Source organism: Python bivittatus, unplaced genomic scaffold, assembly GCF_059951505.1.
Source record: "Python bivittatus isolate LINGU-HERP-01145 unplaced genomic scaffold, Pbiv_v1 ctg000690_np1212, whole genome shotgun sequence".
Lineage (NCBI taxonomy): Eukaryota > Metazoa > Chordata > Lepidosauria > Squamata > Pythonidae > Python > Python bivittatus.
Window position 1 is genome coordinate 3722645 of NW_028277096.1, and position 22477 is coordinate 3745121.

General features: G+C 38.0%; 2 protein-coding genes across 2 annotated transcripts; one reads left to right on the plus strand and one right to left on the minus strand.

The window, feature by feature from the left end:
* The first annotated feature begins 626 nt into the window (after positions 1-626).
* CIB4 (calcium and integrin binding family member 4) lies at positions 627-2874 on the plus strand. The gene is made up of 4 exons (XM_007440859.2): positions 627-635; positions 907-1048; positions 2335-2444; positions 2782-2874. The coding sequence occupies exons 1-4, from the start codon at positions 627-629 to the stop codon at positions 2872-2874; spliced, it is 354 nt and encodes a 117-aa protein (XP_007440921.2).
* A 4053-nt stretch (positions 2875-6927) lies between these two features.
* On the minus strand, positions 6928-22141 carry CIMIP2C (ciliary microtubule inner protein 2C). Its single transcript, XM_007440858.1, has 4 exons — positions 22068-22141; positions 20143-20416; positions 16632-16744; positions 6928-7072 (listed from the first exon to the last, which is right to left on the minus strand). Exons 1-4 carry the CDS (start codon positions 22139-22141, stop codon positions 6928-6930), a joined length of 606 nt encoding a protein of 201 aa, XP_007440920.1.
* Positions 22142-22477: the final 336 nt, after the last annotated feature.

The following is a 22477-nucleotide window of genomic DNA, read 5'->3' on the forward strand; positions in this document are numbered from 1 at the left end:
TCTAGTGATCATTTTGGCGAGTGTGTTATGTCATTGTTTATAGTCAGTTTGTGCAATTTTCTTGCGTAAGCCGAGTACATGGTCTACTGTTTCTTCTACTTCTTTGCACAATCTGCACTTTGAATCATTTGATGATTTTTCAGTTCTGGCCTTGATTACATTAGTTCGAATAGCTTGCTCTTGAGCAGCCAAAATCAAGCCTTCAGTTTCTTTTGTTAATGTTCCAGTTATAAGTGATTGCCAGGTTTTATCTTTATCCACTTTACTCTTGTTCTTTTGTAGTAATTGACCATGTAATGCTTTTCCTTGCCAGAATTCTGTTCATGTTTTTATTTCATTATTTCGATATTCACGTTTTGTTTCCTGTACGTTCAGTATGTTCCAATTTTTAACTTGCATCAGTGCTTTTCTTGACATAATTAGCGAATGCATGCTTTTCTTCTTTGATAGTTTGTTTGACTTGAAGTAAACCTCTGCCTCCATTTCTGTGGGCAGATATAATCTATTAATACCATTACATGGGTGTAATGCATAGTGAATAGTCATGAGTTCTTGTTTTTCAGTCCAAACTGACCAGTTCAGCTTGTATCAAGTTAATAATTCCAGCAGTGTATCATATAACAGGTATGGCCCAGGTACTGATGGCTTTGATGGTATTTCCATTATTCTGGAAATACCTGTCTGGCTCGGATGACCCTTCTGGTAGAATACACTAGCACCAGCATAGCTCTCACAAGCCCCTTCCCCACAACAATCCATGGAGGGATTGTTGTTGTTGTTATTTCCATTTATATGGCTGCCCATCTCACATATGTGACTCTAGAAGGCTTGGGTTGAAGCTTTCAAGACAGGCTTCACTAAGAATAGTGTTGGCTATTGATATCAAGTTCTTCTATTTCCACCCAGATGAATCCATTCAGGGACAGGATCTGCAAGGTCTTCTCCACAGATGGCTACTTTACATTTGAGGACATCCTTGGGATGGCATCTGTCTTCAGTTACCTGGCATGTCCCACCCTTAAGATTGAATACGCTTTTCAGATTTATGGTATGTCATTCCCCATTGTAATGTCTTCATAGCAGTTTCAGTGTAAGAAAAAGCAAAATTTCCAGAGTCTAAAAGCGCTTTGAAGATGAGGTCAAGAATTGGCAGTGTAGGTGAGATTAAAGATAATTTGTTTTTCAGAGATTGGGGATAGAAACATCTGCAGACGTACCCCAAGAAGAAACAATGGTTTGATTCATATAATATGCTAAGCCATAATGTGGCTGAGGAAAAAGGCTAATAAAAGTCATAGTACATAGAAAAAATGGATTCAGTATAATTTTCAAATTAATCATTAAAACTTGACCATAAGAAATCATGTTAATGTTTTTCCATTGCATTGTCAATTTATAAACAGAAACCATATATCTATAATCCAAAATTTAAGTCCTGAGTAATTCCGTAGTTCCAGCATTGAATAATTATAATCTCTGTTGCTACATGTATTTTTTGGAATAGAATCTTGCTAGAGATCCACATGACCTCACCTTGCCTGCCTCTCTAAAAACCACTTTTTCCCCCAGACCTTGCTTAGGATGTTTTGGGTGGGCCCTTTTTAGTTGGGGGTGATCTTGAGATGCTATTCCCTTCATATACCTGTTGTGTTTTTATATAATATTGTGAGTTTGTTCGATGTATAATGTTGTTGTCTTTTAATCTTGTGAAGCCACTGAGAATTATTTTGGAGTTGGGTAGCCTAGAAATTTGACTGACTGATAAACAAATAATAAATACATAAATAGCCTTAACACCCTTTTGGTGGGTTAATTCCAATGAATGGCCTACTCAACAAATCATGATTAAATTGTGGCTCAGCACAATATGTGATTCCTATAATGACATTGCCTCTCCATCACACATTCTCTTTTTTGCATACGCACTGTGTGCATGGTATTCACAAGCAGCTTCAGGCCATGTCCAGGTTCAGTGTGGAAGTCAGTGGAAGAAAGGAGAAAAGGAGGCAGATTGTCAGAATTGGGACAGAGCTGGGCAAAGAGGGAGTGTAACTCAGTTGTCAAGTGCCTGCTTATGTGGCATGTCCCAAGATCTGTTCCTGGCATCTTCTGCTGCAAAAAATCAGGCAGTTGGAGATAGAAGACTTACAGGTTTAGTCATTAAAAACTGCTGGGCTGGATGGACTGGGATTCTGTGGCAGTTTTATGAGTAAAGATAGTAGCATTATTATGTTTTGTGTAATTCTTAAATTTTGGGTATTGGACTGCAAAATAGACCGCAAATCTTCCAAGACACATGCAATTTCTACTTTTCACAATGTTTTACTTTCCCAGATTTCAACAACGATGGTTTTATTGATGAGGAAGATCTCCAAAATGTCATCCGCAGATTAGTTAACAAGAATAACCTCTGTGAGGAAGAGATTGTGTCTCTGGCAAATCATGTAGGTAATTCCTTCCTTTTACCACAACCCTTGAGATTTCAGTGACTGAAGCCTTAGCATATAATTGTTCTTAGATGATTTAAGCAGGTTTTTGGTGGAACCTGAGCATGAGAGACAGAACTCTTCTAATGGCCTTCTTCAACCTAGTACCTTCCAGCTATGCTGGGAAGGCAATGGCTACCTAGGACATCTTGGCGTTGTAGTCCAGGCATATTTTGAGAATGATATTGGGAAAAGAAGTCCCACATTGGAGGAGGAAAAGAAATTTCTTACATTAGCTAATATGAAACAATAAAAATATTAATTCTACATGATACATACTTTGTGTTTGAAACAGATTTTGGAGGAAGCTGACTTGGATAATGACAGAATGCTCTCTCTAGCAGAATTTGAACATGCCATGACAAAGTTTCCAGACTTCCTACAGTAAGAGCAGTCCCCTAACCCATCCCAATGTAGTTGGGCTTATTTGTTCCCACATGCTTCAAATCCAGCTCTGAAATCTCTCATTCTATAGTGCTTTATGTAATTTCCCCCACAAAAAGAAAACAAAACATTTTCTGCCAATTTGGTACTAGGCTCTCTCAGCCATAACAGAGCCTAGTTACAGCTACAGAAAGCCTGGCCAAGACAAGTTTGACAGATTTCTGAAATCCTTCTAGGGAAGGATTATAAGAACAATTAATACTCACTGAATGTGAAGGCAGCAAGATGCAGAAAGAAGAGTTAACTATTGTTTTTAATTCTACATGAAATTTAAATTTTTAAATCATTCCATTGGCAATTTTTTTTGTAAGTTGGATGGTACATAGCACTCAGCATGGACTACCACCCACTTTTTTGTCCCTAAGATAAAAAATGAAGGCATTAGCGTTGTTTCAAGTGTTGTCCATGACTAAAGGACCCACTTACTTTGTTCTGCATATTCAAGCTCAGCATTTTTTGAGTTCAGAAAATTTTCTGCACCTTCCCAAAACAATTATAATTACAGTTAGAAGTCGCTTCATCCAAGCTTCTCCTGACTATGCAAAATGATTAAAAGCAATCAGAAGTTTGCCTTCTGACTACTGTACCTATTAGCTGCACATCAGCATACTGATGCATTTGTACATATAATTAAATTGTAATTTTACTATGGCAAGAGCTGAGATATCTGTAAGCGATATGAATCTTTGGAATTCACATTGGCTCAAAAAAGGAACAACTAAATTTTTACATTACAATAAATGACTTGACATTTAATTCCCTGCCATGGATGTCTTTTATACTTGGGCTTCTTCAAAAATGGAGTAGTGGACATGAGACTGTTTTCTTTGTGCTCCAGAAAATAAGGAGGTAACAAAGAGACTTAAATGGACTTCTCTTGGCTTCACTACATTCCTGAAAGACCACAAGATGGGACTTCAGAATCCATTCCTCCTTTGGTTCTAGCTTATTTTAATAGCTTATGGTTTGTTTGGTACTGAATGTATTATTTTTAGAGAACATGAGCTATTTATCTCTGATCTGATTTTGAGATAAATGAAGATGCTTGTTTCAATTTCTTGATGATTTACTGGACAAAATATCGGGTAAGTGGCATCCCACTGAGAATACCTTAATGGCAGGACTCACAGGATCACTGTTCAAAGTTCACCCAAAAATGTATTATGCAGGAATATGTCAGACTTGACCCATATACTTGGTAATACCTTTGGATATACCTTAAGCTTTGATGTGCCCCAAACTGTCAACAAAAAGTATAGGCATTTCCTGAAAAAAACAAAATTGTGGGGACAGGAAGCAGCATTGCTGTACAAGGTAGATCTGGTTATTTAGTAAAACTTTAGAAACCAAAGAAAGACGGAAGTGATTTTAAAGACAAGTGAGACCCAGTCCAGAAAACTAATTAATCTTCTTTCCAGATCCTTTAGGATCTACTTCTGAGAGACAAGAAAATGACAATATGTGAGATTCAGGATCTTGCAACTGGAGATGTACAAGATAACAAACGTAGCACCAGAGGCTGCCATGAAAGGCTTGGTAGCAAAACAGTCCATGTATTTTTGCAATGAACATGCAAATAAATGATAATTCTGAGAATAGGAGGAGAAAAAAAAGTCATTTCTCTAAGTTTCTCTTTTTTTCTGTCCAGTGCAGTTATAGAGAATGATGACATTTTCATAACAATTATAAGCAATTTTTGCACAGGAAGAGAGGGAAGATTTGGCTGTAAATGCACTAAGCCCCCTTTATAATAAAGAGGGAATATATTTATTTATTGCTGATTTATTTAGAGGTTTTCTAGCCAATACTTTAATCACGAACGCTCTCAGTATAAATACCATATCAGTTAGAAGAAACAGTCCCTGCCCTCTAAACTTAGAATATAAAAAGGCACAATAAAGTAAGTAGAGATGAAATAACAAAGACAACAGACAAGTCACTTAGCAACTTGACATTGAAAAGGGTTGCTCAAAAATTAATAAGGTCCAAAATATCAGGAAGGGTAAATATACTTCCATAAAAGACAATATGCTGTACAATGTGAAGCCACATGCATGAATTAGCATTATAATTAGCATTATAAGTTATACTGAAAAACTAGAACAAGTACAGGTAGTCCTTGTTAAACAACCACTTGTCCAGCAACCATTCAAAGTTATGACAGTGCTGAATGAGATGGACTTACAACGGAACCTCTTAGTTGCAGCCATCACAGTGTTCCTGTGTTGACAACTGGGGTGCTTGGCAACTGGCTTCCAATTATGATGTTGCAGCATCCCACAGTCATGTAAGCACCATTTGCGACCTTCACTGCTAGCTTCCGATAAGCAAAGTCAATGGGGAAGCCAGCAGGAGATCATAAATAGCAATCACGTGATCGTGGGATGCTGCGACCATGCGGGAATCACCTAATGGTGGCAACTGGGACTGCTGCAACTGCCATCATAAGTCAGTGTGGTCATGTGACATTGCACTTTATGACCATGTCACATAGTGACGGAGTTGCTGGTCCCAATTACCATCGTTAAGCAAGGACTACCTGTAGATGAATGTATGAATCTTGTTAGAATGTTTTATTGGAGACAGAAAAATGGATGGAGAAATGTTAAGTCATACTGCTGATAAGAAAGGTAGTGAGTAGTATCAAATTTTTACATTGCCTGGAGCTGTTTTGGAATAGAACAGCATAGAAATACCAGAAATAAATAAATAATAAAGCATGTGTACAATTGCATTGTTCCATTCAAACCAGACCAAGCCTCCTGTATGGCAGATTAAAAAGAAAATACATTGGGAATGATCTTTCTGTACCATCTGGTACTGCCTGTACCTGTGGGCAGCTATCAGCAAAGTTGAGATCTTGATTAGTCCCAAACTGATTAATCCATAGCACTCCAATGCTACTGTGACCCAATCATAGGGAAAAGCTCCCACTGTTGCAAACACAGGTATGAAGACACAAGTGGCAATACAGTCACTTCTTTCCCATTCTTTCTCTTCAAGAAATCCTCCACTTGTTTTGGCAGAGGGGTGTGTGTGTGCATTAGTGGAGGTTGGAGAGGGCAATCATTTGCAAATGGAGTGGGTAACTGAAGAAAAATGATATGTGTAGAGGGAGAATTAAATATGTCCTCTTATCAGTCCCCTACTACAAGAATCTGCATACTCCCTGCTGGGAATATGACATTTGCCTACATGTTTAATTTGGCCTTTCTTAGCCCACTTGCCTGGTCAACTAGAATACATTTGGCAGTGTAGATCTAAACCACAGAATGCTTGGTACTAAAATGCCAGGAACATTGCTAGATATTTTTCGTTATATGGAACATAGGCACAATAGCAAAATGAAAATCCCATGTTCAGAGATAGCATACCCTGAATACCATCTGCTTATTTACTCTGTGTGTGTGTGTGTGTGTGTGTGCATGTGTGTGCCTTCAAGTCAATTTTGACTCCTTGCACTTGCCTGGACATGTCCCTGCAGTTTTCTTGGCAGGATTTAGGAAGTGGTTTGCCACTGCCTTCTTCCTACGGCTGAGAGAAAGTGACTGGCTCAAGATCACCCAGCTGGATTTGTGGCTAAGGCAGGACTAGGACTCACGATCTCCCAGTTGCTAGCCTGGTGTCTTAACCACTATACCAAACTGACGCATATTAGATTATTAACTTTGGCTAATTCAGTATTTTCAAATGCCAACAATTCATCCCTTCAGTCAGAGAAGGGGGTGTAAACTGGTTTTACCTTGTTTATACAGCAAAAATAGTGTGCAGCTGAAGCCAGCATGAATGACTGACATATGATAGGGGTTAACAGCTGATGACCCCTAGTGCTCCAGTTTTTATGGAATGTTGCATAGCACTAGTATTCCTAGGCAACAAGGCATGATGAAGCAGTATAAAGAAAATCAACTTTATGATTTCCCATTTTTAGAACTTCTTTACTCCCAGGCTCTGACTTTCCTCCTAAGGACTGTACAGGAATAGCAGCATTCTTCACTCAGGCTCTGAACTCAAAAAAGCTGTCTCGGACTTCTCTCTCCTGTGCACTCACTCTCTTTCCTGAGGGGAAAGTCTGATATGTCCGTAGGTTCTCTGGCGAGATGCGATGGAGGTGCCACATTGTTTTGGCACTCAATGGTGGGCTAAAGGAGAAGGGTAAGAAGAACAAGCACACAATGGAGACATGGTTATACTGCTGGTGACTGACCCCAGAAAGCATAGCATGAATGTGAAGAAATCCCAGATATGAATTTTCTCTGGGGTCGTGAAGGAAATGAAGCTCCCAGACTGAAAAGGGATCCTGGCTGGAGTTCACTTGAACACAAAAGATTATTTGGACAACACTCTTAACCCAAATTTCATTGGAAATTCTGGCAGCACATAATAATCTGAACTGGTTAAAAAAAAAATGACCCCCATTTTGTGAACACAAAGTCCCCATCTACTTGCTCCAGGAAGGGTCAGTAACCCATGAGACCCTGCACCAGGAGTATATTGGAAGGCCTTAAGAAATCGTCTCTTTCCAGACTTTCGGACAAGGAAATGGTGGACTGAAAATGGCTCCATGAAAAGCAGAGCCGACAACTGCAGTGGTATGAAGAACCAGTAGACCGGCTCTTTGATAATTCTTCTCCAGGCAAGGAGAGGACTTGAGATTGCCCACAAGTGCTCCAAACAGTTGTTCCTCACGAGAAGACCACAAGATTTTTTTTTCTGCACCTTCTTTCTTTTTATTCTTCTATCTTTTTTTTAGTTTGTATTAGTTTTTACTGTTGTAATTATAATATTTAATAAAATTAATACACACACACATATATATATACAGTAAATTCTCTCTATATAGAGAAAACATGGATTTTCAGCTGCCCTTTCTCTCTAGATCTTTCTCTTACAGAACTAGGTATGCAAAATGATTCAATTGATTTGGTTTAGATGTTCCTAAAAACATGACTGCCTGATAAATTACTTTAATCCTATGCAAGGCTTAGCCAGTTTGGGCTAAATTTAACCTTCTGGGGTTTATTAGCTGAGTCAATTGATTGTGTCTGTGTGTGTGGGTGTGTATTTCTACAAGACAACAATCCCCTAATGTGAACATGGTCATCGTGTTATTTATCATTTGTCTATTAGGCTGAAGAAAACATGGAACAATTTGATCACTAATTGATCCAGTTTGGCCCATTTAATTATTTATTTCCTTATGGATTTAAAGCTATAGTTGACAATAACCTGTTATTTTCATGTTTCCATCTCTGCTCGCAAAGCAGCATATTACAGGATTATGTTTCCCAGAAAACAAAGGCTCACATACATAGATCTTTTATAATAAAACAATGACTGCTATGTATCAAATGCAATTATGTATTTATGCTACAATCAGCATTCAATTTATTGTGCCCAAGAGCCATTCCTGGAGCATAGATGGCAACAAGATTGGGCAGGTCTCCTGTTTCAAATACCTACGTGTACTCCTTCATTTTGCCAGCAGTAGGAAAGCCCAGAGGGACTATGTTGCTGAAAATGCATAGAGAAACTCATCTGCTATCCTTACATACCTTAAGGCAGGAGGTGGCCACTACATACCTACAGCTCTCAAATTATCTGAAGCCAAGCCAATAACACAACTTCTCTATGATGCCCTGCTAGGCCCCTTCTCCAATTTTGCACCATCAGAACTTGTATAATCCAAATTCGTAAGAGCAGCTTTAACTTCTAATGCCACCCTGCAACTAGAAACAGGCTTCATACAAATGGAGGCTAGGGTATGGGTGGCCATACTCAACTATTGGCTCAGACTTTTTTCCCCCTTGATCTTACCCCATTAACTATGAGTGATGACTTTCAATCCACACGGAAACAGAAAATAGTAACTAAGATTTCATCCTCGGGCTTCTCTCCAGGTCTACTCAGTATGGGGTAGGATGAGGCCAAAGAACTCATTAAACAGCATGCAGCAGATACAGAGCACTAACTGGATCTAGCCAGGACCCAAACTTTATTGCCAGTAAATCCAATAGATACTCTGCCTCCCCTATGGCATACCTAACTAAACTCAAGGTACCTAAAGAATAAAGTAAAGAAAGAGTAAAGAAGGGCCTTTAGTCTGACATGATGTGATTCCTTACTTGGAGAGACAATGTCCCTCTGACTCTGGACACACAGAAACAACAGAGAATGTGCTTCTCCAATGTCTGTACTACTGAGATAGTTGTACTAGCCTCATCTCATCATTACTACATAAATACCCAAGGTGCACAGGTCAATTTTACACCACCCTATTGCTTCTAGATACCAACCCTGCTACGTAGTACAATGTTGCCAGGTTCTGTGCAGCAATGCTCCAAATTTGTTGGTTGATGACCTGTGCTTGGGGCTCAACTTTATAAATTAGATTTAATGAGCATGTAGTTTGCCATATTAGACTACTTGGTAACTTAATGTAGACTTCCACATACTAACCTTTTATGTTCCCCTATACCCATCTAATGTCCTACCCCTTCTTTTAAATTTTTTAGACTCTCACTTTTTATATATCCTTATAATTTTAATGTATATCTTTTATATCTTCTAGCTTTTATATTTTTTATATCTTTATTTTTACTCCTGATGTATCTTTTATGCTTTTTAAATAAATGTACCCCACCCTCCTTATGCTGGTCTATGACCATAATAAAGATTTGATTTGAATTTATTGTGCTTTTTTCTCCCACCTCCTGCACACGAGATACAGTTCCCTCTATTCCTCGTTTTATTGCTTGATCTACTATCTGTTTGTTTACTGCTGACCATGTGAGATATAAATACATTTTCTTCTGAACTTGCTCCACAGATGAATACTTCTGATTCATAGATAAAATTTGAAAGGAAAAAGAAAATTATACTACGCACATTCCTCATTTTTCCTTTCAAAACTTCAAATATATCTGAACTGCTTCATATATGAATATTCCTGGTTCACAAGAAATTTTGAAAGGAAAAAGATCAAAGTGAAGAAAAAGATGCAGGGGTCTGTGAAAGAAAAGACAACACTAACAAATCTAAACAGCTTTTTGGAGTTTTTAATTAGACACTGTGTATCTAAGATAGAAAAAATATTATTTTCAGTTTTATAATAATCATAAAATAAGAAACACAATCTCTTTTCTAAGTGGATGAAATAACCAAAACAGCAAGATTGCTTAGTATGATACAGTATGATTTAAAATATATCAGAGAGTTATACTTTAAATCAGGTAAGTATTCATCAATTGAGCCATCCATCCATTTGTATTTAACTGAGTGGCTAAGTATGAAATGGAGTTAGGAAGATAACATATTCCATTCCTCTGTGATGTTTTTGGAGACAGGAACTCTTGTGGAACTCTAATAACACTTACATTATATGTTGTTTTTTATAAGAAATGTAGATTAAAATAAAGCTAGTATTTCTTCATTTATTATTTATGTAATCCACTATTTGGGGAGCATACTCATATGCTATCAATTACACACACCTTCTAACTGAATATACCTCGATAAAACCAAGAACAATGTGAATAAAGCTCATGTTCTATTACTCAATTATGAATGTTCCTAAATGTTAACACTCTTAAAGGTATGATTGTTTATCCCTTGATTGTTTGCTTATACGGTATGTTCTTATCTATAGACTTAACTCAGAACATCTTACCCTCAGTGTACAATTCATATTAACACAGGATATGAGTCCATTAGAGCCCTGATGCACTGATGTCTTTTTCCACTTACCTGGTATCTGTTCATTCGGATTTCATTTTTCCAAGTAACTGGAAATTAGGAATTACCACATTGCACCAGCAGAGGACACTCATGAAGTATGAGAAAGTACAGTTGATTTATGGTCACTTTCTGTTTCTTCAATTGTACCCAAAGAAATGCAGCATTATAAATATATAAAATGAAGAACCACATGATTCCTAGTTATGCCCCTATGCAAAATCCTGTCATGGACAAATAGCTATACAAGATTTACACAAATGAATTCAGAAAACACTCCAGAGGAGATAACTGAAAAAGGAATATTGATGAGTCCCAAGGATGATAACTGTGGACAAAATCCCACTTCCAAGTAATCTCAAGGAAAGTTAAGCTGGGAATATCTGAGCATCATCAAATAACCTGTCTCTCTAGGCAAGGCTTAGGGCAGATAGCTCAGTGGTAAAGCAAGTGTTCTACTTACTCAGCTGGCATGATGTCAGCCAGCAGAGTTAGGAATAGACATGATATATAAAGACCAATTGTCCAAATCAGGATAAATCTATTTTCTAGAATCATATGTAAAATTCAACAGTCTACTGACTATGACCTCATTCCCTACCACTTAGTTCATAACAGAAGTTTTAGTAGATCAGAAAGCCATCAATTTTTCCAGAGGCCAATCAGAGGACTCTGAGAAACTTCCAAGCAGGATGGGCAATGTTTCACATAATGGTAGTCAGTAGTATATTGCCTCTGAAACTTGATGGTGCCTAGAACAGCAGACCAAACCTTTTCATTACATCTTAACTGCAAACTTTTATGGATCACCATGCAAGTCAGAATTAGCAATGTGGAACCTGCTGGCATCATGGCATATGTGACTCCCTCAAATGGCACATACAGAATCCTAAAAGTAAATTAAAATCAATTTAAAATAAAATTAGCAAGATTACTCAAAATTTCCTGATATTTTCAACAAGATTATTAAAACTTTCACAGGACTTGGCAATCTTTTTAAAAAAATACTCTGTGCCCAAACCCTGTGCCACCTGCTATATCCTCAGGCACCACAGACCAGATTGGTAACTACTAGCCTAGAATTATCAGTGTGAAGAACTGTAACAGAATCTTCTCTCCATAATTTGTCTATTGCCTCTTTAAGCTATCCAAGCTATTGTACCTTGTAACAGCAAGTTCCATATATGAATTAAAAGCTGAGTGAAAGAATGACTTTTCTGTCTACTGCTCACTGATTGCACTAAACAATCCAATGTTTTAATAGTAAGAAACTGAATGCTATTTTTCTACCTACCCAGTTACTTTAATTCAGTAACTGATTTATCCTTGCCTGTTATGCAAGCCTTCTGAAGGTTTCCAACAGCATCTGGCTTGCAATCTTGTTTCACCATCCTACCATCCCAAAGCAATAGAACTACAGTCCCAAGACAGCACCATCTATTAGTTACAGCAGGAACAGAAATGCTACCCTCTGTAAAGCATGGAGGACAAAATAATACATCTTATTTCCTGCCAACACAAAGCCATAAAAGTAAGTACAATCTGTGGCAGAGCAACATGCCCTAGAAAAGTGCTCCTGAGGACTGATCACTCGTGATTAATGCCTGTGTGCCTTGGAGAGGCATAACAAAACGAGTGCTTTGGAATGACAGGCCAACAGGCAATGCTGGATTCATTATTTAGAAAGACACAAACTAGGGAGGTGTACTGAAAGCAGAAATTGGTCTGCTGAATTGGATGAACTTTTTCCTATACACACCATCATGCCAGTTTGCAGCAATGCCATGAAAGTCCAGATAAGAATCACTAACTTTTTTTTTCAGCAGGTTTCTGGGTTTTGACAGCTGTATGGCAAAACATGAACATTCAACAGAAACACTTCTTTTGCTGAATTTCTTCCCATTCATATGTACGATCTTAGATCAGCTCAAGGTGATCTCATCATTATAAAACTGCAGTCATCACATACCTGACATATATTAGGGCTATGAGATCTGTACTGCAAAAATATGGATGACCCCTAGATGGCATTACAAAATTAATATTTTCTTTCTCTCTTAGCTGCCCTCTTTAGCTTACATAAATAATTCATCTCTCAACAGAGTACTCCTTTTTTCACATAACATACTTCAGTAGTGTAGCAAATGCAAATCAGGCACTGAACAATACAGCCAACTGGGCGCCTAACAGACAAGTTTAGGAGTTGAAACATCAAGAGGTGATTCATAACATCCTTAACCACTAATCTAGGCAAATCTTACTAGTGATTCTGACTTTCTCCAAGACCTACCAAGTACATCATGAACCCTTGCACGAAGACAGTACTGGCAAGGCTTTCTGATTATAATTACCCCTTATTGGCCAGCCAGACATCAGTAGGCATGCAGCTAATCAGTGTTTGGAAGAGATACTTTGTGCTTTCAGGCCTTGACAATTCTGTAATGTAGATGGCTTGCATTTTCTTTCCAGTACTTTTCTTGGAGGACTAAATGTATCAAATGGGTCAACAGATTCATTTGGTATAGTACAGTTAAGTATATTATAGAAACATAATTTATTTTGATTAATTCAATTAATAAAATTTGTTGTGGGCACCCATTCCATTAGACTCTGGATGGCTTACAAAATCCAAAAAACAATTAAAGAAGATGACAACAAAGTTGCAGACTTAAGGTCACAGCAAAAATTTACATTTCAAAACTTAAGGGATTCTTCATAATATTCAGGTGGCATTATGCATCACTAGCATCTGCTCTTGAAATTCATTCTTCACACTGCATAAACAGTGTGAAATCAAATGAAATCACATATTATATGAAGTTGTAAGGCAAGGGTTAATGCACTGTCCACTTAACACATGTTCACCCAACCTTCAGATATAGGTTCCATCTGGAAGGAACATTGGTGATAAACACTACAGTTAGAGGGCTTCACCAATTATGCAGGAGATGGGGCACTGCACAGGTGATATATAGTTACTGTGTATTCAACATTCTCAGGTAGCTTTCCCTTATGAAATTATATACTGGAAATTGAGATGGTAACAGGTAAAGCTCGGTACATTTTATTCAAAACAACGTGAAGAAACCAACAATAGAAAGAGAACAAAGACATTTTACAAACATTTTTATAATTCTTTAAAATGGCATGAATCAGTTTTCAGGTTATATATCAACTTTACTTACATGATTTTTCAGAACACAACACCATCATAAAACCATTTGTCACAAAGCAATGCTGACAAATGGAAGAACTCACTTGTGATCGAGAACCTTAATTAAGGCAACACATACCTAATACCATACTGATTGGGAAACCATATGCATTAACTCAAGGAATATTTATATTTTTAAACCTGGATCAGATCAGTTCCATAAAGGAAATATATGTTCAAATTTAAAAGCAGAAGAATTTCAATACCAGTAGTCCTTGGGTTATTACAGCAATTGGGACTGGGACTGCCGTTGCTAAGCGATGCAGTCATAAAGCACAATGCCGCATGTCTGCATCACTTAGCGACAGCAATCCTAGCAGTCCTGGTTGTTGTCATAACCCCAAGACGTGTGGGTCATTAAGCAAGAAGCAGTGGGAATCCCAGATAAGGAGCAGGGGGGTGCCATGGGGGTGAGTGGGAGAGACCCTGGAAGAGCTGGCGCAGACTGTGCATGAGTTGAGGGAGGCTGGGGAGGGCTTGGGAGGCCCGTTGGAGGCTGTGGAGGGGTGGAGGGGGTGCTGTGGACGGGAGCAACTTACCAAAGTGACTTGTGACTTTCCCTGCCAGCTTCATTGACTTTGCTTGGGGGTAGCCGACAGGGAAGGCTGCAAATGACAATCATGTGACCACAGGGGTGCTGCAAGGACCAGAACTTTGGGGATTAGTAGCACATCCATTTTTTTCAGTGCCACCATAATTTTGAGTGATTGCTGAACGAATGGACGTAAGCCAAGGACTACCTATAACGAAGTATACCTAACTAGAGGTGGGCAAAAGTATTCACACTTAAAATTCCTTTTGTTCTGAACTCAGAATGGTTTGTTCTGAGCTTGGAGAATACAGGTAGTCCTCATCTAGCAACTCTGTTGTTAAGCACAGCAGTTGCTAAGTGAAACCATGACTGTGCTTATGAACTTACTTCAGCTTTCCTTTGCTTTACAGACCTGCAAAGGTTATAAATGTGAGAACTGGTCATAAAGTTACTTTTTCATCATCTTCATAACTATGAATGGTTGCTAAACGAGGCAGTCAACTAAATGACGATTACCTGTAATTATAACATCATTGAACCAGAATAGTTGCAACATCATTTGAACACTTTTGGTATGGTCAGAATATTTGTTTCAAATTCAAAATGTTTTACACACTAGAGGCCATAAATTTTAGCTCATCTGAGGCTTGCTACCTGTAGCCACAACAAGCATCTAAGACAGACTGCAGAGAGGTAAACAGACCATATTAGTAGCATACATTAATCAGGTTACATTCACGGTAAACTAAAGTAATACAATTATCATAAAATAAAATACAGTCTACAACATATATATATTCATATACATATACATATACATATGCATGGTTAAATATATAACTGCATTTCCCAGCAATAGTTATTGCAAATTTTAAGGGAAACTTGTTTTTAAAGGGGGGAGGGGAATGCTATTTTGCAAATACTAGAAAAGAAACAGATACAAGAAAATGCCTCTAAACAAGTGGAATGGGGGATTCATTCAAGAATATATCTTCCCAATATATACGGGATCAAAGCAAATATTTTATTGTTTATTAGATGCTACAGTATCTGGTAGATAAGTAGGAGACACATTCCCCCCAGCCCTTCCTTGCAATTTCGGGGAAAATCAACAGATTATGAGGAAATAAATACAAGCCACCTGTTTTTCTTCTTACACTGATATGGGAGTAACATTTATAAAGGAGAAGCAGCAGGCAGGCAGGTGGGAGGGTGTCTTAACTCTTCCGACAGTTCTTCTCTGTAAATGTTTTGCACCCTCAAGCTGTTTTAATTTCTCTCTCCCATCCTCTCCCTCAATATGACTGATGTACTCACGACAGTAGGAATAACTAAGGGTAAAATAGTCTATTAAGTTGAACTAGAATAGTTGACAAGCAAAAGTGAAAGAGGCCAATGCTTTCAAGATCAGATGGGTAGATTTCTACTAATAACTCTTCAATAATCTGGTAAAATGCTGAAATTCCTTCCCCCTCTAACACCTGTTCTCTGGTTCATTACTATGGTGAAATGGGAATGTTATGTTACTTCAGTGATACAGAAGCAAGAGATATGGTCAGTGAGCCAAAATGATAAAAGCAGAAAACTAACAAGTGATGCATAATACTAAGGGCAGTAATCATAGTTCAATAGTACAATATGTGCTTTATACATTGAAGATCCCGGGTTCAATCAGAATTTAGGTAACAAACCTGGAAAATACCTTTCTCTGCTTGAGGTTCTGGAGAACTTACTGCCAATCACATTAGCTAACTATGGAAAATGAGGTGAACCAATGACTAGTATAATGCACTTTCTTATGCTCAAGACAGCTCTATTATACTTCCTGCTCCCTGTGAAAATCTTACTGTACAATCTTATACAAGTGTGTATAGGACTGCAGGGTTTCCTGTCACAATTATTTTGTCCATCATTGCCTATAACAGCTTTTTCTCCTTCAGGGGGATTTATACTGCAATTAAGCTGTACAATATTTTAAACATACTGACTAAATGCAAACTGTTTCTTTTGTTAATGGATCTCAAATCTTTGGATTTTAGCTGACCATGAATGTTTTAGAAGGGATTCATTTACATGACACAAGACACCTCAGATTATTTTAGTCTGATTTGTTACTGTGAGCCTACAATAAGGAAATGGATGAGTTTCAATAACAGTTCCATAAAACAGTCTCCACGTAGTACCTGATTTTCACCCCACCGTTTTTACCCACTAGACTCACAGATCAAGAGGATGAGGGTACTTGTCTTTCTCCTTCTTAGGCAGCACAAAGTATGGTACCAGGTGCACTGTCCCTGTCTTATCTCTGTAATGTTCACGATGCATCTGAGTAAGCTACAAATTAAAAATAAACTGGTCAGAAGCATCAGCATGTAAACCTGAGTTCTTTGGAGATTATTTAGTTCATGTGCTTACTTGATTCCCAAATCAACAACATTTCTGTTATGTAAGGGTTAATGTGTTGAATCTATGCTAAGGAATCTAGCATTTAAATCCCTATTCAGCCATGAAGCCTATCACCTTAGCAAGGGACTGAATTATCCTCTTTATATGATTGTTGTGAGGCTAAAACTTCATAGGGATGGGTGAATCTGTCACTTGTACTCAATTCAGTTTCTCATTTTTCCAGGTATATTTGTATTAGTTTATATTTGCATAATGTCTGCATCCATGTATAGCATTCTCCTCCTCCAAATCCACACAACATTCTATGTACATTTGCCAGAATTGCCCATTTCTATGCCAACTGTCCCTTACATTTCTTCTTTGTGCACTTTTCCCAATGTACTCCTTTTCATAAGCATATTTTTCCTTGTAACATGATTTTATGTCAATTTTCCATCAATACACATATCTTCATGCACACTTTCCCTTGTCACAAACAATGGAGCAAGTATGCCTGGTTCACACTGAAGCAAATAAGTAAGTAAATAATACGGTTTATTTGGCTTTAATTTAATATGCTGAATAAATTGCCTCCTTGCACCTCTTTATAGTTCTGCACTATGTGTCAGATGATTTGTTCAAGAAATCATTATTCAAAAAATCCTGGCTTAGGATTATCTGGGAATGTGGTCTATACATGAAAAGGATATGTCCAGTAATATATATAAAAGGCAAAACATATCTGTATAATTCTATAAACCTTCAAAAATGATAACAAAAACAGTATGGCCTTTTCATTCACTTCTGCTTTCTATAGATATATCTTTTCATATGGATAAACAAAGGCATTCACAGGATCCACTGCTTTCGTCAAAATGATGAAAGCAGCAATATGCCATAAATATGTGCAACATCATGGTACATATTCAAAAAGGATGCAGCTTGCACCAGGTTGGTGCAATGCTACTCCACCATTTGCCCCCTTCCCCTTGCTACCCCTGTGAATGCTCCCACAAGGAGAAACAGCAGCTTTGGAAGCAAGGATTTGGAAGAAAAGGGAGAAAAGCTCGCAGGGAAAGGGCTTCCTCTCCTCATTCTGTTATTTTTCCACACAAAATCCCAGAGGTTCCTCTTTATTAATATAATCCAACGTTTCATTGTTCCCATTTTCGTGCAATGGCTGGGTTCAAACAGCATACTAAATCCTAAATCTGGGTTAACAAACAACAATTGCTATGTTCACATAACATTCAGTGCTAAACAAATCATATTATGGTTTAACCAATGCTCTCATTCACACAACATGCTAAACCACAAACTGCTCACAATAAGCTAAACCACAAACTATCCATCCCCATTTTAGCCTAATCCAGTATGTTGTGCAAACAAAAACATTTGTAGTTTGATCCTAAAGCTGACAGACCTCAGACTAACCTATACATTTGAGTGGGATAGAGAATGACATTCACAATAGTCCTGCATTTTTACCTGAAGCAACCTATGTGAGTGTGTGTGTGTGAGAGAGAGAGAGAGAGAGACTGGCAAATAAAAGAAAAAATCTGAACAAATAGTGCTTCTTCTCAGCCCATTAATTTTGACATCCTACTCTTAATTATTTATAGCTTGTTTAACTGTTGTGGACACACTGGTTGAATAAGGAGAAATTTCCCTTACTTCCAGGTTTAAGAAGGAATATGAATTAAACTAAATTCAACACAGCAGGATCTGCCTTAGGGCATTTTTCTGTATTCAAAAAGGCAGTTACCAACATCTACTATCAGACAAGGCTATTTTATGTGCAACCCTTATAACTCTCCCACAGAGCTTTGTACTCACAACTGTGCTCAAGACTTGTATCTTCCGTTACTGTATTTTATTCTAACAACAACAACAACAACAAAGACTGGCAACAATAACAACAAAGTGGGACTAACATCACAAGAAATAGTCTAAAAATAAACAGATTGTAAAGGTAGAATGGAAATGCCCTTATAAACTTCTCAGCAGCAATCTGCAAAAAAGGATGCCAGGCAATCAATTGGTTCAGCTAGTGGGAAGACCCAGATGAAGACTGTAAAGAATAATGGTTGTTGGCAAGTTTATTGAGATTTCTCATGAAACACAAGCTTTCTTGAAGTAAGACTTCAGTTGATGAAGGAGAAGAGAATGCAAAAAACCTGCTTAAACAGCACAGGAGTTCTCATGGCAGACTGTAGCAGTTCCTAGCACACTAGGAAGTGCAGGCGGCTTCCCTGAAGATAGAACATTTGGTAACTTCTGAACTAATCCAACAGCCTGCTGTAAGAAATCAGGCAACCTCAAACAGCCACTCTTGTCTGCCTATCTGAATCATTATGTTGTCTTTTTCTATACTTTCTGTTACCACCCTGCCTTCTGCATTTACTAAACCTTGTTTTTCTTTTACCTAATTGTCCCAGGACTAATTCACACAATCCACGAGAACATGTGGTACAACTTGTCTTTGCTTGTATGTCTTCAACTGCAGAATGTGTCATTTGTCAATGTTCTTTCATTGAAACCTGCCCCCTTAAAAAAATCTGCCTGTCAAGTGAAAAAAACCCTTCATAAACTAAAAGGTATTCAATTCCATTTTTGTTATTATATTATATTCATTTGGATTTTCTATTTTCAAATTTTAAAGGAACTAGTCTTTCTTTGTTCCAACAGTCCTGGGGGGCAACTTGAAAGCTGTTTGAATCCTAGTAGATCCTTTTCCATCAAACTGAAAATGGTGAAGAAGAACAGGCATAGATTTAAATGCAAAAGACTCTATTAGAACTCACAGAGGATTCAAGTTACATCTAGGTATAAATAAAAGTATTGCCTGATTGTACATGTGGGTTAAAATAAAAGTGGAAAGCATTCAAATATGCACGATATACTAGCCTGGATACATGCATCAGGGTACCTACAACAAATAAAAAGAAGTTATACTACCCAGAATAAAGTTAGTACCTGGTTCTACTAACTGTCTAAACTGGTTTAGTAAATCCTTCATTTAACTGATTTTGGTTTAGCAGATTTTGGATGCAACAGGCAAATTGTCTGAACAGTGTGTGTTTCTGTGCATGCAAGTGTGTAAGATCCTATTTGTCATTTTATACACACATAAAATGCATAAATGTCACATACACATCCCATGCTGTTTTAACAAACATCCCTTTCCCCCTTAGTCTCTTAAATCAAGTGTTTACTCTTACACAACAATGAAATATCCCTGATTAGTTTAATGCAGATTATCTACAAGACATTTTGAATTCACAGACAATTTCAATTATGTGTAATTGACCATAAGGGAGAAGGTGTGTCTTGAAAAGCCACCTTACCTTGTAGAACTCTTGCAGTTCTTCTGAGCGGTTCATATCCAAATTGAAACGAGAGTAATTAGGGGTATGTAGCCATCGATCCCAGCCTCTTGCCCTTGCCCCAATCACAAGAGATGGGTCACGTGAGAAAAGGGTTGGGAACTGGCCCCCTTTGCTATACGGACTATAGCTGGTTTCCATGGCAGCACTTCGGAAATCTTGGAAATATTTCATGGTGGTATTTCCATGGGTGTCACCGAAGGAAAAGGCTACGTTAGGGACATGGCCATGGTACCTAGAGAAAAAGAGGAATCCAAATGATGTTCATTAATTTATTCACCTTGATAGCACTCAATATTTGCAGTGTTTTGCAAACATAGTCTCCATAAAAACAAACAATTATTATTACACCTATTTTGCAGAGGTAGAATTGAAGCAGGTGACTGTTTCTGTGGCTAGCTTTGACTAGTGCCACATATTATTTCCATGCCTTGTGAAAGTATTCCTCTATATAAACCTTTCCAAAGGAAACAGTATATTTTACTTGAGCAGTGAGAATTTAGGTTAGATCACTACTGAAAAACTAAGTTATCATTGCTTAAGTAAAATATTCCTAATCAAAAATAATTATGCAAAACAGATTTAAAATTTCCAATCTAAATTTCTTCTTCCCATCCCTCTCAATATTCAGTGTCTGAATGAGTTTTTTAACAAGCATTTCATAAGTCCCATATGAAAAAGATGTAAGGATGTTATCCTGCCCAATTTACAGCCCTCACTAAGCCTGTGAGCAAGGAAAAACAACCTAATTTAACATTATTCCTAAATGACTGTTGCTATGCAACACATTATTAATGACCATTTTGCATCTTTCTTGTATTGATGTTTTCCATCAAACTTAAAATGCATTTAATAAGTTAATTGCATTATTTTTTTCTGAGCAATTTTTCAAAGCAGAGATTATTTACAGATATAACATTCATATTTATACTTTTTTAAAGAAGCTATATATAAGCAAGATCCCCAGTACTGATTTATAGCATCTTCTAGAGTCATCTAACCATCTCTATGCTAATATAACAATAATGAGGACAGGATTTACATCACTTAAACAATAGCTGAGTGATAGTAGAAGAGACTATAAGGAGAATGGCCATAATCTCTTCTTCAGTATTACGTGATTACCTGAAATTTGTCATATTCTTTCTTTCAAATAAAGACCTCTCGGCATCATACAGTATACAATTTACATTTTAAAGACATAATCAATGTTATTTTGAATTCACATTTCCCTGGAGGGTGGTCATGAAGAATCTCTCCTCTTAGAAGAATGAGTTGTCAGCAATAAAATAGGAATATCTTAATATTTTATTTTAATATTTTGCCACAAAAAAATGATAGTATTTGAAGTTAATGGATTAATGCCTGGGAAATTCATTTCTAATACGCAGAGGTGTAGGTAAACAAAGGATGGGAATGAAATTATCAGACTGGGGATTGTCCTGATAATGAGCATTATATGGGGAGGGAGGAGTACAGTTGAATCAGATGTGAGGCATCATGTCAGGGAATTGTGACAACATTGTGCTCTCTTTTTATACCAACAGTTCTGTTATGGTTTATTCCCTCCCATCCATTTTAGCAGCCTTTTAGTTTTTAGTTTATGTGCTTCCTAACATATGTAACATCCTTTCTTCTGGACAAGGGGCACTCTTTAAAAATAAAAGTTCATCTAATAACGCAGGTCTTCTGAAAATGTATAGAACGTCATCGCCTTTTGCTGAAAGGACTGAAATACGGCCCGGTTACTTTTTTTCCCCCCAGCATCTCACTCCTAATACTCACCTACCCACCCACCCACCTCCGCCTGGTTTAAGCCCCTCGCTGACGGACGCCTCAACCCCTCACCGTCCCCACTTCACCAAACACATTTCCGGGCCACCCACCCAGGCATGAGCCCCGGGGGCACGTAGATCGCGTTGTTTTGAGTGACGAGGGTCCCCGCGCTGCGTGAGGCCATAGCTGCGATCCTTTCAGCGGCAAAGGACGGACCAAATCACGAAGACTGCCAGCTAGCGTAGCCAGGAACTGAGCGCCTTAAAGTAGGGTCCGGCCTACTTAGGCCGAAGCAGTCACAAACCGGTTGCCATGGCAGCGAGGAGGCCCTGGTTCCGCTGCGCTGGCGCAGAAAGCCGTTCCCGCCGCCTCGTTCACCTGCGCCCGTGCTTTCGCCGGCCCCCACAGGAAAAGATGGGCACGTGACCCACACGCGGCGGGGAAGAATACGGTGACTCTTAAATAAAGAACTCCAACGTGAGGAAATTTTGCTGCACAATATGCCCCGGGTCATCTGTAA

Coding starts and splice junctions, on each gene's coding strand:
- CIB4 (XM_007440859.2), top strand. Junction 1,049..2,334: donor ATACGCTTTTCAGATTTATG/GTATGTCATTCC, acceptor TTACTTTCCCAG/ATTTCAACAACGATGGTTTT. Junction 2,445..2,781: donor TTGTGTCTCTGGCAAATCAT/GTAGGTAATTCC, acceptor TGTTTGAAACAG/ATTTTGGAGGAAGCTGACTT.
- CIMIP2C (XM_007440858.1), bottom strand. CDS start 22,141: ATGGCCTCACGCAGCGCGGGGACCCTCGTCACTCAAAACAACGCGATC. Junction 20,417..22,067: donor CCCCCGGGGCTCATGCCTGG/GTGGGTGGCCCG, acceptor CTTTTTCTCTAG/GTACCATGGCCATGTCCCTA. Junction 16,745..20,142: donor AACTGCAAGAGTTCTACAAG/GTAAGGTGGCTT, acceptor TTTAATTTGTAG/CTTACTCAGATGCATCGTGA.